Source organism: Macrobrachium rosenbergii, chromosome 7 (assembly GCF_040412425.1).
Source record: "Macrobrachium rosenbergii isolate ZJJX-2024 chromosome 7, ASM4041242v1, whole genome shotgun sequence".
NCBI lineage: Eukaryota > Metazoa > Arthropoda > Malacostraca > Decapoda > Palaemonidae > Macrobrachium > Macrobrachium rosenbergii.
The window spans coordinates 25985001-26000317 of record NC_089747.1 but is presented as its reverse complement, the minus strand read 5'-3'; the positions used below and the strand labels follow the sequence as shown (position 1 = coordinate 26000317).

Here is a 15317-nt window from a genome sequence, read left to right as displayed (position 1 = left end):
ATCAGCAACTGTCAGGGCCACTTAAGGTTGGGTATACCAGTTCTAGACATTGGCTTCTTTGCCTCACTCATCGAAACTGGATTTCTGCCCACCTTTTGGATGGTGTCCTATCTCTTTAAGGAAATCGGCAGCTGTCAGTGCCACTTAAGGTTGGGTATACCAGTTCGAGACATTGGCAACTTTGCCCCTCTCATCAAAACTGGATTGCTGCCCATCTTTTGGACGGTGGTCTGTCTCCATAAGGAAATCAGCAACTGTCATGGCCACTTAAGGTTGGGTATATCAGTGCGAGACATAGGCAACTTTGCCTCTGTCATCGAAACTGTTTTTCTGCCCACCTTTTGGATGGTGGCCTATCTCTTTAAGGAAATCAGCAGCTGTCAGGGCCACTTAAGGTTGGGTATACCAGTTTGAGACATAGGCAACTTTGCCTCTGTCATCGATACTGGATTGCTGCCCACCTTTTGGAGGTGGCCTGTCTCCTTAGGGAAATCAGCAGATGTCAGGGCCACTTAAGGTTGGGTATACCAGTTCGAGACATTGGCAACTTTGCCTCTGTCATGGAAACTGGATTTCTGTCCACCTTTTGCATGGTGGTCTGTCTCCTTAAAGAAATCAGCAGCTGTCAGGGCCACTTAAGGTTGGGTATACCAGTTTGAGACATAGGCATCTTTGCCTCTGTCATCGAAACTGGATTTCTGCCCACCTTTTGGATGGTAGCCTGTCTCCTTAAGGAAATCAGAAGCTGTCAGGCCCAATTAAGGTTGGGTATACCAGTCAGAGGTATAGGCAACGTTGCCCCTGTCATAGAATGTGGATTTCTGCCCACCTTTTCTATGGTGGCCAGGCACCTTAAGGAAATCAGCAACTGTCAGGGCCACTTAAGGTTGGGTATACCTATTTGAGGTATAGGCAATGTTGCCTTTGTTATCGAAACTGGATTTCTGCCCACCTTTTGCATGGTGGTCTGTCACCGTAAGGAAATCAGCAGCTGTCAGGACCACTTAAGGTTGGATATACCGATCAGAGGTATAGGCAACGTTGCCACTGTCATTGAAACTGGATTTCTGCCCAACTTTTGGATGGTGGCTTGTCACCTTAATTAAATCAGCAGCAGTCAGGGCCTCTTAATGGGCCCATAGACGTTACGATCACTGGATCTGGTCGTCTGAAGCAGCAGTAAACCTCACTGTCTACGGTGTTCTCCTCCGACCGAAAGTGGGAGGAGTCCGTTGGCCTCTCCGACCAGCTTGCAACCTGCCGTTGCCAGGTTTGTGGCTTCCGTTTCACGTCAGGTGGCCAGAAGCCTCAGGTCTATGGCGTGATCTCAAGATTTACTTCAGTTTTGAATAGATTCTGAAAGGGTAACATGGCAGCTACATCGGCAGATAAGTTCTTGGAGGAGTTTACTGAACGTTGTAGGAAAACAAAATGAGGCTTATGATAAATTAGTTTCAAAATTACAGGAGAATGATGCAGTAATATATATATATATATATATATATATATATATATATATATATATATATATATATATATATATATATATATGTATATATATATATATATATATATATATATAGTTGGTGAAAAGAAATGAATAATCTCATGCTTGTTAATATTGTAATGTTCATTTATTTATTATTCTTCTGTTTATATCTACTATTGGCTTAAGAAGATTCTTTTTTATAGATGTTGATCTTTCTATCTTTATTATGTAATAGCGTAGTTTTCACAGGAGGTCTTAGGAAGACACAATTGATTTTCTTTCTTCATTAGCACCAAAGAAATAACTTTACAATAGAAGTACAAGGTGAAATGTACAATTATAGGATGAGTCCAAGTGAGCCTGTCTTCTTTATCAACCCAAAATAGGTGAGGCTTGCAACCTCACGCCTTCTTCTTTGTGCCTTAGCTGCTCCTTCTCTGCTCTGCTCTCAGCTGCTTCTCTGCTGCTGCCTCCTCTACTCTCTATTCTCCTTTCCCTCTTCAGAACTGGACTTGATAAGGATAAGGATTTTTGGAAGTTTTTGTCCCGCCCCTCTGTAGGCGGAATCTTGGTTTTGGTCCGGCCCTGTAGATGCCTAATTGGTTAGGCTAATCTAAAGACAGCCCATTTTGGGTGGATTTCTAGAAAAAGCACTGCCTTCAAAAGTAGGTGTTTTGACATCACCGGAACTAATAAATTCCGATGGCTATTTATCCCACTTAGGCCTCCATGTGTTTTGTTACGAATTCCTCGTGATTACGAACTCGATTAAGAGCAGTCATAATGGCTACATAACCACGACACAATCAAAACACATACCTGTATTTTCCTATTCTAATCACGACGTGGTTTTGCTGTTCTAGCGCTAGTTTATAAACCTCTTTGTTCCTGAGTTCTGGCCTTGTGGTGACGGCATAGCCAAAACACAGAGATGTTTTAAAATTCTGTCTTTCTCTCTGTTCCTTCTCTAACTATCAATGTCTAACAACGGAAGGTTTCTCTCTCTCTCTCTCCCTCTCTTTCGTTACTTAGATTAACACTTAGAATATTCAGAATTTCTAGTTATCACTACAATTTAATGAATTGAAACTTTACCCTGGTACTGGTTTAAATATCCAAGAATGGACGAGCAGACCGACATGGAATTATTATAGATGGTCTCCCCTCTTCTAGAAATAAAAAGGACGCTTATACGAGACAACCAACATCACTATAAGAGAGGTTGCTGGCCATAAGTCGTTCCTTGGGGCATATAACCCCAGAGACATGTAAAGCAATTATTCAAGTTATGCAACACGAGTTTACAAAGGTAGAAAGTAACTATGTTGCATACACAGCATCCTGCATAGTCCAGTGGTATATAGTCTAGTATACAGTAGGTCTATGATCCGTTAAAGCAGAATAGGCCCTAACCTTCGTTTCTGTAGCTAAGTGAGGATAAAATCTTCAACTTTTTTGTACAAACATTTTTAATTTATACAAGGAAAATTTAAATATTATTGAAAATATTATTGTTAGAAACTTTTCTTTTATGTACGGAAAATAACAATGTGATTTTAACAATAGTACTAATACATACATACATACATACATACATACATACATACATACATACATACATACATACATACATACATACATATATGTATATGATTGTGTGTGTGTGTATTAGTGCTATTGTCTAAATTACATTATTACCTAATATATGTTATTAAGTATATATATGGGCAGAGGTGTATATTAGTTTCATTGCAGAAGAAGATGTATATATACATATATATATATATATATATATATATATATATATATATATATATATATATTATATACATATATATACATATATATGCATATATATATATATATGACGTAGATATAGATGTATGTATATATACATGTGTGTATATACTGTATATAAGCATATTTTATACACCGAGATATTTGTTATATTCACAGGTTTAAATATGCAAATATCGTTAAATATCCAATTTGCTCTACCTCGGGATAACACACACAAAAGGTGGAATTATAATTGATAAATGCTTCATCATCAGTGGGATTCGAACTGCCGACTGGTTGGGAAGCGACGACGCACAGTGACGCTTTTAACACTGAGCCATCGATGGTAAGAGAGTCACTTATTAATTATCATTTATCTTGAGTGTATGTTATCCCCGAGATAGAGTGGTCTAGAGTGACCTAGTCTGTTACTAACAAGCCTTCAGGTTTTTTTATTCGCCGGATTTCGTTACTTATCGGGAGGCAAAACAAACACCCCGACATCCACCCCTCACGAACTGTCCATTAAGGTGACATATCAGTTCTTATGAAACAGAAAAGTGGCCCCTACATTTATATTCTCTGTAGAAAAAATGTCTCTACATAATTAGACCTTGTGACTGCTTAGATGTTGATCAATTTGCATAAAAATGTCACTATTAATAAGAAATAGTTGCAGAGAATTTTGATAAATGCAGCTAGGCTATGCAATTAAAATTAAAGTAAAATTAATGTGATTGATCAATCTCATCCACTAGATTATGCAGTATCCTGTACTACCCTCTTAGCATGTCTAAAATCATGTAGTAAGCTTAATACGGTGGCAATACCAGAAAAAATACAATTGTTTGATGTGAAAAAACAGAATTTGGAGAGAAATTCGTTATTGAAGCCTAGCGTTCTGCAAGGTTTCTTCCCAAAGACAGTACTGAATAAATCCCAAGTATTGCCAAATCTCTCAAATCACTGGTCTGGGTAAAATTACCTCTGATAACCTTATTGATAGTGATATAATCACTTGTATATCAAACGCTTCTCTAAGCTAGCATAAAAGAAATGACAAGCCACATGTACACTGAAGGGCTTCCTTATTTTCTCAGTATGAGTCCTCAGTAATTGTGCAACCAAAGTCAGAAGCCACTCTATGGTAGGCAACACAGTACAAGTAAGGAGTATATCTCACCATTGTTCCAAAGGCGTCTTCCGCTTGTTAAAGGATGGGAATCTTGGCTGTGTTTACTCCTTTAAATTTACATTTAGCCTATGTTAATAATTGAGATTCAAACAAAAGTTTTCATGGTGAATGCCTTAACTGAGATTCTGAGAAAGGATAATGGAAGAGGCTTTCATTACTTATCAATGTAAAGTATCAGTATGTTGAATGGTTTATGACCATATATTCTTTTAAGAAATGACGAACGTAATGAATAACTTTTCAAGACTAGAAAAATAAGGGGATGAGATGATGATTGCGAACTTATGAAGTCATAGGTTTCCTATGTAAGCTACAAGTTTTACATTGAGATGGGTTATTTGTTCCTTCAAAATCACCATTGCCCAGAACCTAAAACAGTAAGAAGAAATAGGTAAGATAAGCAAGGTTTGCCGTTGTTAGTTGAGTATGGGAGAAATGACTGACTGGAAAAGCCTGGTAAAGCATCGCAGGCAAAATATTTCCTTATGCTTTGTAAAACTTCTATTATGAGCTTCAGTGTGGTGTTTTTGAAAACGACCACAGTGTGGTCCTTAGTGGCTTCTAAACACTGTTCTGGAGAGCTTTTAGACTGAGCTATGCAAAGAATGGTTGCATGATGCAACTCCTGTATTTTTAATAAAGTAGGTGCTGGAAAAACGCTGATATAGTTACAAGAGAAACAATCAATGAAAAATGACTAAGTAAACTCATGAAAATTTTCACAGCAGTCAAAGGACCAATTATCAGAAATTGATATTACTCTCAAATGAAATTGGGGGGGTCTTCCATCTGTTTGCCATATTATTGTACGCCCATGGAAAAGCTTATTTAGTAATTTCTAGCATTTTCCTCCAACCACCAATCAGGTTCAGTGAGGTTTACTTTGTTAAGCCTCTTTGTGATCGGTAAGTTACTTGTAATGGAAAGGGGATGTTTCTCAATATATTTGTTATGACATTCATCTCCAAATGATGTGGTGGAAGAACTGAACTTTGAGAGACCTCAAAAGAAACGAAAGTGGGAGCAGATTTTGGAGATATAGCGCTGTCTGAAAAATGCATCCAGTAAGTTCACAGAAAAGATTCAAACCATTACCAGTTTTTAGGTAATAATTCCTAACACAATACTCCTTTAAATGCTTTAAAATCACCAAGTTTAGTGATAAATTATTCTCCCAAAGTCTATAGAAAAGATGGCAAAATAACAGTGAAATTAGCTAGGTCACCAATACATCTTGCTTTATGAAAGTCAAAATGTATAAGAAAATAAAAGTTTGCGTCATGATGTTTAAAAAAATGGGAGTAATAGTCAGTGGTATTTAAGAATGTGGGAGCATTCTAGGCTTCAAATAGTTTCATGACCATAGGAATTGAAGCAATGGAGTGGTACATGAAAGGATTACAGCTATCTATTTTCTTTAGGATAAGTTAAACTAAGAGGAATGATAGGTGGAGGGTTGAACTATCAGATGAAAAATACAGTAAAGCAAGAGGGGTAAGCCCATTTGTACACTCACTGAGGAATTGTGCAGGGATACCATCTAGTTCAGACACCTTTCCTATATCTCCACTGTAAGCTGAAGCAACCAAAATGCCACAGATGTTGATAGAAGAGATATATTAAAAAAATATTATAAAAAATACAAAATACTAGATTGAACAGATGAAAGGAAAACGGAAAGAAGCTGATTTGGAGGTACTGAATTTCCCGGCTGCAGTTGGAAAGATTACAGTATAGCAGTTTTTCCCGTTGGGATGACTTGAACTACAAGGAAGGATAGCGGCAGGTTTTAACTACCAGGTGAAAAGGTAGCAAAGCATAGGAGACAGTCCATTTGCACATTTCTCGGGGTATTGGGTAAGAATATAGTTGAGGTAAGATGGCTTTCTTATCCTCCAAGATCTAAGTTTTTAGAATCACAAAGGGAAGATTGTGCTGAAAAATGAGCGTGATCTTTTCACTGACACAGACTTCCAGATCCATCGTTGCAGAAAAGAGGAGAATTGCTGGCTATGACAAAAATGAATAATTTGATCAGGAGGAAAGGTTTCCTCTTAGCAAGAAATTTGGGCAGCAGCAGAAGGGGAAGCTATGGATGAGTTAAGCTCTCTTGATCGGATGGTTGATAAGCATTGGCAGTTAAATGAAGTATTACAGGTAGAAAAGTTATAACAAAAGAAGGAACACCTCCATATATGAGGTATCGACCTCACTAACATCAGTTGTCGCATGACCAGGATTTCAGCTCCCAAAGAATCAGTCTCATTTAGAGAAAATCAAGGACGAATATTTGTATGTTACCAAGATTGTAATTCACAAACTACCAAAGGTTATACAGTGTGGAAGGAATCAGTGGTGGAGAGGTAAAGACAGAAGAGGCAGCATCAAAGTAACGATACAAATCTCTGCAAGGAAAGAAATTTGATAGAAGTTAACAAGAGGAAACGATCAAACATGAGGAAACAATCAAGAATATCTGACACATGGTCATAGACAAGCACATACTGGATCCTGAGTATCTGTTCCATTTTGTTAATAGGAAAAAGTTCGCGGGCGAAGCAGAGTTACACTTCTGTGCAGTGAACCTCAGCATGGGAATGAGAAAGTAGCAGTAAGTGGAATGTGGAAAACTATATCAAAATTGAGGAATTGGAATGAAATTGCAAGGAACAACTTTATCCTCATATCACCATAGGGTGGAGGTTCAAGAATTGCAAGTGTGACTAAAATTGAGCTAGGTTTATAGCAGGCACCGACTCTGCTTTTATAATGGAAGTGTCAGTATAAGTTGTAGTGAGAAATTTGAAAAGAACCGGTGAAACATCACTGGGCAGCTGCCTTGTACAGTATGTTGATAAGCGTTGAAGGCAAGTTGTTTCCAACAAGTTGAATGTCACAGCCCAAATCCCGGATATCAGAGAGGTGAACAGAAGTAAAAGCAGAGCTATCCTAAGCTAAAAAGTCAAAGGTGGAAATATTAAAACACTTAGCGCTGGGGTCACATCAACAATGCCTACCATCAAAAGTGAAATTTGGAGGAAATTAGAATATTTTTATTTCTTTCTTATTTTCAAAATCATATGTATTCCATCATCAGTGTATCCAGGGCTACAGATATGTAATCCTCTTGAAAGCATGGATGTGAAAACTGATATCTTAACTTTTTTGCTGTGACCAGAATAAAAATGAACACAGGCAGAAATATTGGTGGGTGTTCTGCACACATTGTAATTCAACCTATAGAACAGGCACCTTGATAGAAATATGGCCTGTGTCTTAGGCTATGGATTAAATTTCACTTTGCCCTCATTGAGTCTAGTTTTATAAAAGAATGTCTCCCTAAGAACTTGAATGTCAATCAAGGGATGATCCATCAATTTTAAAAGAAATGTTTAGAAATTTAATTCTAGGGAAGGTGGTTGAGAGACCAGTAAAAGGAAAATGGGCTTCAGCTAGATAATCGGATTTGTAAAAAGTAGACCTGTCACTAATGTGGGTAAGACTCCTCCTAAAAGACACCTGTCAGGTGCAAATACTTGGTTTCCAGTCGTTCGTATATGCTGTCTTGCTAGTATATACCATAGTATATACCATGTTCTCTGGGCATGGTTTAGCAATAAAAAGCCCACACCGGTCAGGATTTACGACTGTTTATCATTTATTCCGAATTATGTTTGATAAATACATAATATATATGTATACATAAATACATATATATAATTATAAATATATATATATATATATATATATATATATATATATATATATATGTGTGTGTGTGTGTGTGTGTGTGTGTGTGTGTGTGTGTTGTTTGTGTGTAATTCTAATAGCCACAATGCCCTCTTAACTTCTCGAATTCTTCGCGCTTTTTTGGATATGCTTGTAACTACAAAGCCGTAAGATCCAAAGGCGTGGTCAGGTCGGCAACGTCACCTCCTTGTGATTATGGGAACGCGGGTTCGTTTCCCGCGACCGGGCATCAAAGTCTCTTCTATTTCTTGCGTTTGGATCTTACGGCTTTGTAGTTACAAGCATACCCAAAAAAGCTCGAAGAATTCGAGAAGTTAAGAGGGCATTGTGGCTATTAGAATTACATATGTGTCTGGTAAAAAGTGACCAGCAGATTCTACATATATATATATATATATATATATATATATATATATATATATATATATATATATATATATATACACTGTATATATATATATAGAGATGAAATATAGACTGTCATTGGCTGGCAGATAGCTAGACGTGAGAAATTATCGTATGTGGAGGAAAGGACAAAGAAAAGTTGTCTGTAGCGTCATGAAGAATCTGGGGACGGGAGAAGGAATACAAATGTGTTAATCCTGAAACTGTATGGGTAAGACTAAGCGTGGCAGGACGAAAACTACGATAGTGAAAGGTGGTCTTTGCTTTATAGTTGGTATCTGCTTGGCTGGGTTTTAAGAACAAAGAAGAGTCCTCATGTACGTAAATTAAATCCAGACGTTGGTGCGGGGAGAGAAATACCGTTGTTGTTTGGTAAGCACAGAATTCTTGGAGTAAATGGGACTGGAGAGAGTCTTTTGGAAATTTGTTTTGAATGAGGTTTGTTTGTTGGACACGCGTGGTCTCCATAGAAGAATATTCATAATACTTTGGACCAGGGAAATGATTAGGAAAAAGTCTGTTACATTACGTTTGTTAGAACAGATGGAAGAGCAATTTGATGAATGTATTCAGTGTAAGCAAAAGTCTGGATAGATATAAGCTGGAGAGGATGAGGTGGGAAATGTGGCTGTAAATGGATGATTTTTGGGCTGGGGTCCAAGACACAGAGGTGGGAGAAGTTGATTAGTTCACTGAATGTTTTTGTGGGAGAGTGTCAAGAGAAATAAGCAAGTGAAAAATGCCAATCGGGTTTTCTGTACAGCGTATAATCAAGGCCACCGAAAATAAATCTATCTTTCGGTGATCTCGGTATAATGCTGTATGAGCCGCGGCCCATGAAACTTTAACCACGGCCCGGTGGTGACCTGGCCTAGATCGTTGCCAGACGCACGATTATGGCTAACTTTAACCTTAAATAAAATAAAAAAAACTACTGAGGCTAAAGGGCTGCAATTTGATATGTTTGATGATTGGAGGGTGGATGATCAACATACCAATTTGCAGCCCTCTAGCCTTAGTAGTTTTTAAGATCTGAGGGCGGAGAGAAAAAGTGCTGACGGACAGACAAAGCATATCAGTAATTTTCTTTTACAGAAAACTAAAACAGTGAGTGGTGCCGTGGAAGAGAAATGATAGTTAAATTTGCACCTGCATGACTGAAGATTGTGGCGGCATACACATGAATGGATAGAGTAGGCAAAAAGAAAGTAATAGATATGAAGAAGGGTAGAAGGGGAAAAAGAAATTCATGGAAAAGAAAAAGTTATTCTTTATTGGTGCAAGTGCAAAGAAAAAGTTTAATGAACACTTGGATAGATGCAAATGGGGAGATGGTAACAGCGTTAATGGAGTGAGTATTTTGAAAAGTTGTTAAGTAAGGTGGATAGAGGAGAGTCAGAACTGAATGGTGCATGAGTGAAAACAGCTGGCATAGGGTATAGAATTATTATGAAAGTGGCTGCTTAGGAGGTTAGTGAGGAGGTCGAAGAATGAGACTATATATTGATTTGAACAAAAATGTATACAATGGTGATAGTGCGACTGAATTGTTGACCTGGGTTTGAAATTTATTTCTGAAGGAGGGGAATGTTCCAAAGCAAAAAAAGAATAATTGTGTTCCATTATATGAATGTGAAGGTGATAGAGAACAAGTGAAAAATGCGCCGTAGTTTCTTCGGAGCAATCGAGTTTTCTGTACAGCGTATAATCAAGACTGCCGAAAATAACTCTATCTTTAGGTGGTCTCGGTATAATGCTGTATGAGCCGCGGTAATGACACTCTCAGCCGGCCGTGGTGGCCTGTGTCGTTGCATTACCTGAAGCACGATTATGGCTAACTTTAACCTTAAATAAAATAAAAGCTACTGAGGCTAGATGGCTGCAATTTCGTATGTTTGATGATTGGAGGGTGGATGATCAACATACCAATTTGCAGCCCTCTAGCCTCAGTAATTTTTAAGATCTGAGGGCGGACAGAAAAAAAGTGTGGACGGACAGACAAAGCCGGCACAATTGTTTTCTTTTCAGAAAACTAAAAATGAAAGAATTTAGGTGCATGACGTTACTTAGCATACCAGGGAAGTTATATAGTAGGATGTTGATAGAAAAAGTAAGACAAATAACAGAAGGACTGATATGGAAAGGAAGAGGGTTTATGGATAAAGCTCTTGTTGTGAGTCACTCATCTTATGTCAGAAGCTTGAAAATGACGGGAAAAACAGGTGTGTAGCATACGTGGACCTTGAGAAAGCATAAGGCAGATGCACTAGAAGAGCAATTTTTGGGGTTCTTGAGAATGTATGGTACAGCAGATAAGTTACCGAGAACGATTACAAGGCCTTATTATGGAAGGAAAGCCTTTGTTAGAATGTGTAGACGGGAGAGCGGTTTAGTCTCGATGACAATTCAATATCTTTAGGGATGGAGCGATATGAGATGACAGGGATAGGGCGTTAGGTGTAGGTGCAGATATGGGAAATGAGACCTTGAGTTAAGAATGGAATGTGGAGCGGATGATGTATGCAGATGATATAGTTCTGATTGGGATAGTAAAGAAAAACTGCAGAAACTGGTAAAAGAATCTAAAATTGTTTGCAAGAAAAAGAATAGAGAGCAAATATGAGCAAGTAAGTGACAGGTTTTGAGGTAAATGGAGACCAGGAAGTGGAATAATGTTAATATAAATGGAGAATGAATATGATGGGTTGATTTGCATAGGTTTTTTGAAATAGACATAACGAATGATGGTGGGACAAACGATGAAGTGAGTTACAGAATTGGTGAAACCAGAATAGTGGCTGGGAGTGTGCAAGAGATTGGGAAGACTTAAATTTTTCTGTGGAAACCATGTCTTCTACATGACGGTGAACTTAGATTGTTAAATGCAAGTGAAAGAATAAAGCTTGAAGTTGCTGAAATGAACTTTTTTGCATACTATGGTAGAACAAGATAACTAAATAGTTAGAATGTGGAGAATTTACAAGTAGTAAGAAGGTCGGACACAGTGAAAGGATGTATTAAGAGTATTTTGAGATGGCTCAGTAACGCAAAAATAATGAAGGAGCGTAGTTTAGTGAAAACAGCATTTATTTCAGCAGTGTCAGAAGAGAGGAGAGGAGGAAGACCTAGGAAAGGTTGGATAGAAACTGTAAAAGACGATTGGTGAGGAGTTCCATTCCAGGGAGCATGGATGGCCATGCAAGAAGGAGGTGAACAGTGCAGTGTGCGTGGTGTGGGTTTAATCTTCTCCTGAAGATTCCCTTTATGTACGTAGAAGAGATGGTCATTGTTTTGGAAGTTTTCTGCACAGGGCTTATTCAGTAACTCCGCGGATAAAGTTTGAATATGGCAGTGGCTGTTATGCTTTTTCTCTGGAACCACCTTTTGTTTATATATATATATATATATATATATATATATATATATATATATATATATATATATATATATATATATATATAATATGACTTTTATCACATCACCGTGATTCATATACAATCAGTTCGACGGGGATTTGTACATGAAACCGATATCCACTTGTACCTCACTTGCTGGCCGTGTGGGTTAATGCGTCCACTGTAGTCCTGAGTTCTTGTCCTTCGCTGGTTCGAGCCCACGGGACGACGAACTTATTATCAACTAAAAAATTCCCCTTCAGTAACATATATGAAAATATATTATTTCCGAGGCAGAGCGAATTGGATATTAAAGGACGTTTGTAGCTTACTGATTATATATATATATATATATATATATATATATATATATATATATATATATATATATATATATATATATATATATATATATATATATATATACAGTATATCACTAAAGTGCATATGGAACATGAAAGGTTCACAAAACGACATAAAGATCTCAGAATCTGGATCACAGAAACATGAAAAAATATGTTACAACTATATACACAAAAGCAATATCCACCAGCGAAAACATGCTAATCTGCTGGTACAAAGTACAGAACAAAACTGGATACAACAAAGTAAGTGAAAGGACAAGTAAAGAATGATTCGCTTTCTTCAGTGCAATCGAGCTTTCTGTACAGCCAAAAATGCGGTGTAAAGCTATCAGCTACCACCTGACAACGCTGAGTTTCTCCCTAGTCGAGTGAAGGTGCGTGGCATGCCTCGGGAAGGCACTGCCAGACGCATGATCCACGGCTAACCTAAATCTTAAATAAAATAAAAACTACTGAGGCTAGAGGGTTGCAATTTGGTACTTTTGATGAATGGAGGGTGGATGATCAACATACCAATTTGCAGCCATCTAGCCTTAGTAGTTTTTAAGATCTGAGGGTGGACAGAAAAAGTGCGGATGGACAGACAAAGCCGTCACAGTAGTTTTCGTTTACAGAAACCCTAAAAAGATGAAAACTACTGAGTAGAGGAGGACTATGTATCTAATTCAGGAAAAGCATTTCAAATTTGAGTGTTTCCAGTGTATGTAAATCAGTTTGATTGTTACTTTGGCCAACAATAGTAAAAGTTTTAATTTTCGATTTCTGTTTCACATATTTTGTCAACATTATGTGATTATATATATATATATATATATATATATATATATATATATATATATATATATATATATATATATATATATATATATTTGATGGTTCAGTGTCTAACAGCCTGGTCTCTTTATGGTAGCTGTCCCCCCAAATGGGAGTCAACTCATACTTTGAGCAGATATCTAATGGCTCCAACATAATGTGATTTAAAAATATATGTGCCCCAGATGTAATTCGGGGACTTATGTCGGGGCCACTAGATATCTGTTTATAGGAGCAGGTAACATCATCTGGCGCTCTCTCTCCATCGCTGCCCGACAATATAGGGGCTGTTATAAGGCTTTTCTTTGGGAGGCATGAAAGTGGATGGTTTATGTAATTCTTTGCGATGTTACTATGAGGGGGCTCTGGTCCCCACCTACCGGCGCCCATCCTGATGGCCATTTGTTCAACCCATCTTGGGTTCAACCCATTATTGGCTGACATCTTGAACTTTGATCAAGATATCAGCCCATAATATTATCCCTTTCGTGGTCCTTATTTAAAGAACTTTGATGGTATTGAGCCTTTCTAAAAATTACTCCTGTATCATTGCCTTCATGAATGCTTTACATTGTAAAATACCTGACATTGTTTGCCAAGATGTTCACAATTTAATATCATTAGATCTACAATTGTTGACACTGTTATAACAAGCACAACTATTGTGGAAATTTGGTATTCTGAACTATATCCTAAAGTTTAATAGCTCAGAATCTCAGGATTTTGTTAGAGAAGCAGTGTTCACTTTGTACATGAAGTAAATACAGTTATCAGTTGCTTATTGAAGTTGTATGTACAGCATTTCATTTCATATCTTAAGTGCATCATTTTTTTTTGGCGTATGCGAGCATTATGAATGTGCAATGTCCGTTCAGTATGGGATTAAGTGAACTGATTATAGTTACTAACACGTATTCCGATTTTGATGTTTAAATGCACAGCTCTGTCTGTTTTCAAGTGTTTTAATACAGTATGTGGTAAAAGTTTGGTTGTTACTCTTAATTTTTTTTCTTTATTTATGAAAGGTGTAAATGATATGGCAATCCCTTACCTAGTTGTTTTTATATAACCAAAGGTGTCTTTCACACGCAACGTTCATTTCACGACGCCGTCTTATAGATTGCCATCTTTATGGACCCCCTACTTGTTTTCTTTATTTGTCAGTAAAAAGTTTCCATTATGAGTTTTCTTTGCTCATCAGATCTCTTGAAATTTTAGTGGAACAAAATCTAAATATCAAGAGGCATATCATACGTAAGTAAATCATCAGACCTTTGATGTATGGGAATTTTTTTTACCTACTACTAAAAATACTACTACTCCACAGTCCTCGTCAGAGTAAAAATACAGAAAAGCAAAACCTCAGAAGCATACCTCTTGCAACTGTCCCAGCCATGGTGTACTTTTTCTCTTGCAGCCCTCGGTCGTCCTTCAGTAGTAAAAGCAGTCAGTCCACGGAAATGGCAATCAGGAAGGATAACGTCAAAACTGACTTATTAATCCATGATTCTTTTTGTCGAAAACTGTACGCAGACTATGTGTTATCTCCGTATATAAGTCAAAGTGCACACAAGTTTCTGACGTACACAAAAATCTCTCTTCTTGCGGAATAACCTGGAGTCGTTTTTACACCGGTTCTAAATAAAATAAAACACAAACATTAGAGGAAAATGCTCTCTTTAAATACCTGGAATTTCTTCACGTTCCCAAAAGTATTCCAATAAAGAAACTGCTTAATTCATAAATAAGAGATTAAAAAAACCTGCTCAGATTTATGTAGAACTGATTTATAAATGTAAATCTCTACAACCTAGAAGGACGTTTCCGGATTTTACACTTGTTTTTCTAATAAATATTCAAAACCTGGAATTTCAGCCGTAGAAAACAGCTAAGCTTCAAAGCAATGAAGGTGAACTTTGTATGATAAAACTTCTTTATCCGCCGCCTTTCACCAGGCCTGGAAAGTTCAGCACTCTTTCTGCACTTGCTGAGAAGAAACTGTCCTTTCTGAGAGGGGACATGTGACCAGGCAAGATCCTTCTTAATCAGATTACAAAACTTTGGCCCTGACCCTAAACAAACATTGCCTTGTAAGAACTCATTAGTTTGTTCACCCCCTTGACACT

The 15317-nt window shown here is 37.4% G+C and overlaps 1 protein-coding gene across 5 annotated transcripts in view; it reads right to left on the bottom strand.

Moving 5' to 3' along the window:
- Culd (CUB and LDLa domain) overlaps positions 1-15317 on the bottom strand; it is a 99802-nt gene that overhangs the window by 77465 nt on the left and 7020 nt on the right. For 3 of the 5 annotated variants that reach the window (XM_067106842.1, XM_067106843.1, XM_067106841.1), the window contains exon 2: positions 14566-14828. The exons of the other annotated variants lie outside the window; for them this stretch is intronic. In XM_067106842.1, the coding sequence (XP_066962943.1) occupies positions 14566-14587 (22 nt within the window). In that variant the 5' untranslated portion in view covers positions 14588-14828. The remainder of the gene's footprint in view (positions 1-14565; positions 14829-15317) is intronic. 5 annotated transcript variants of the gene reach the window in all.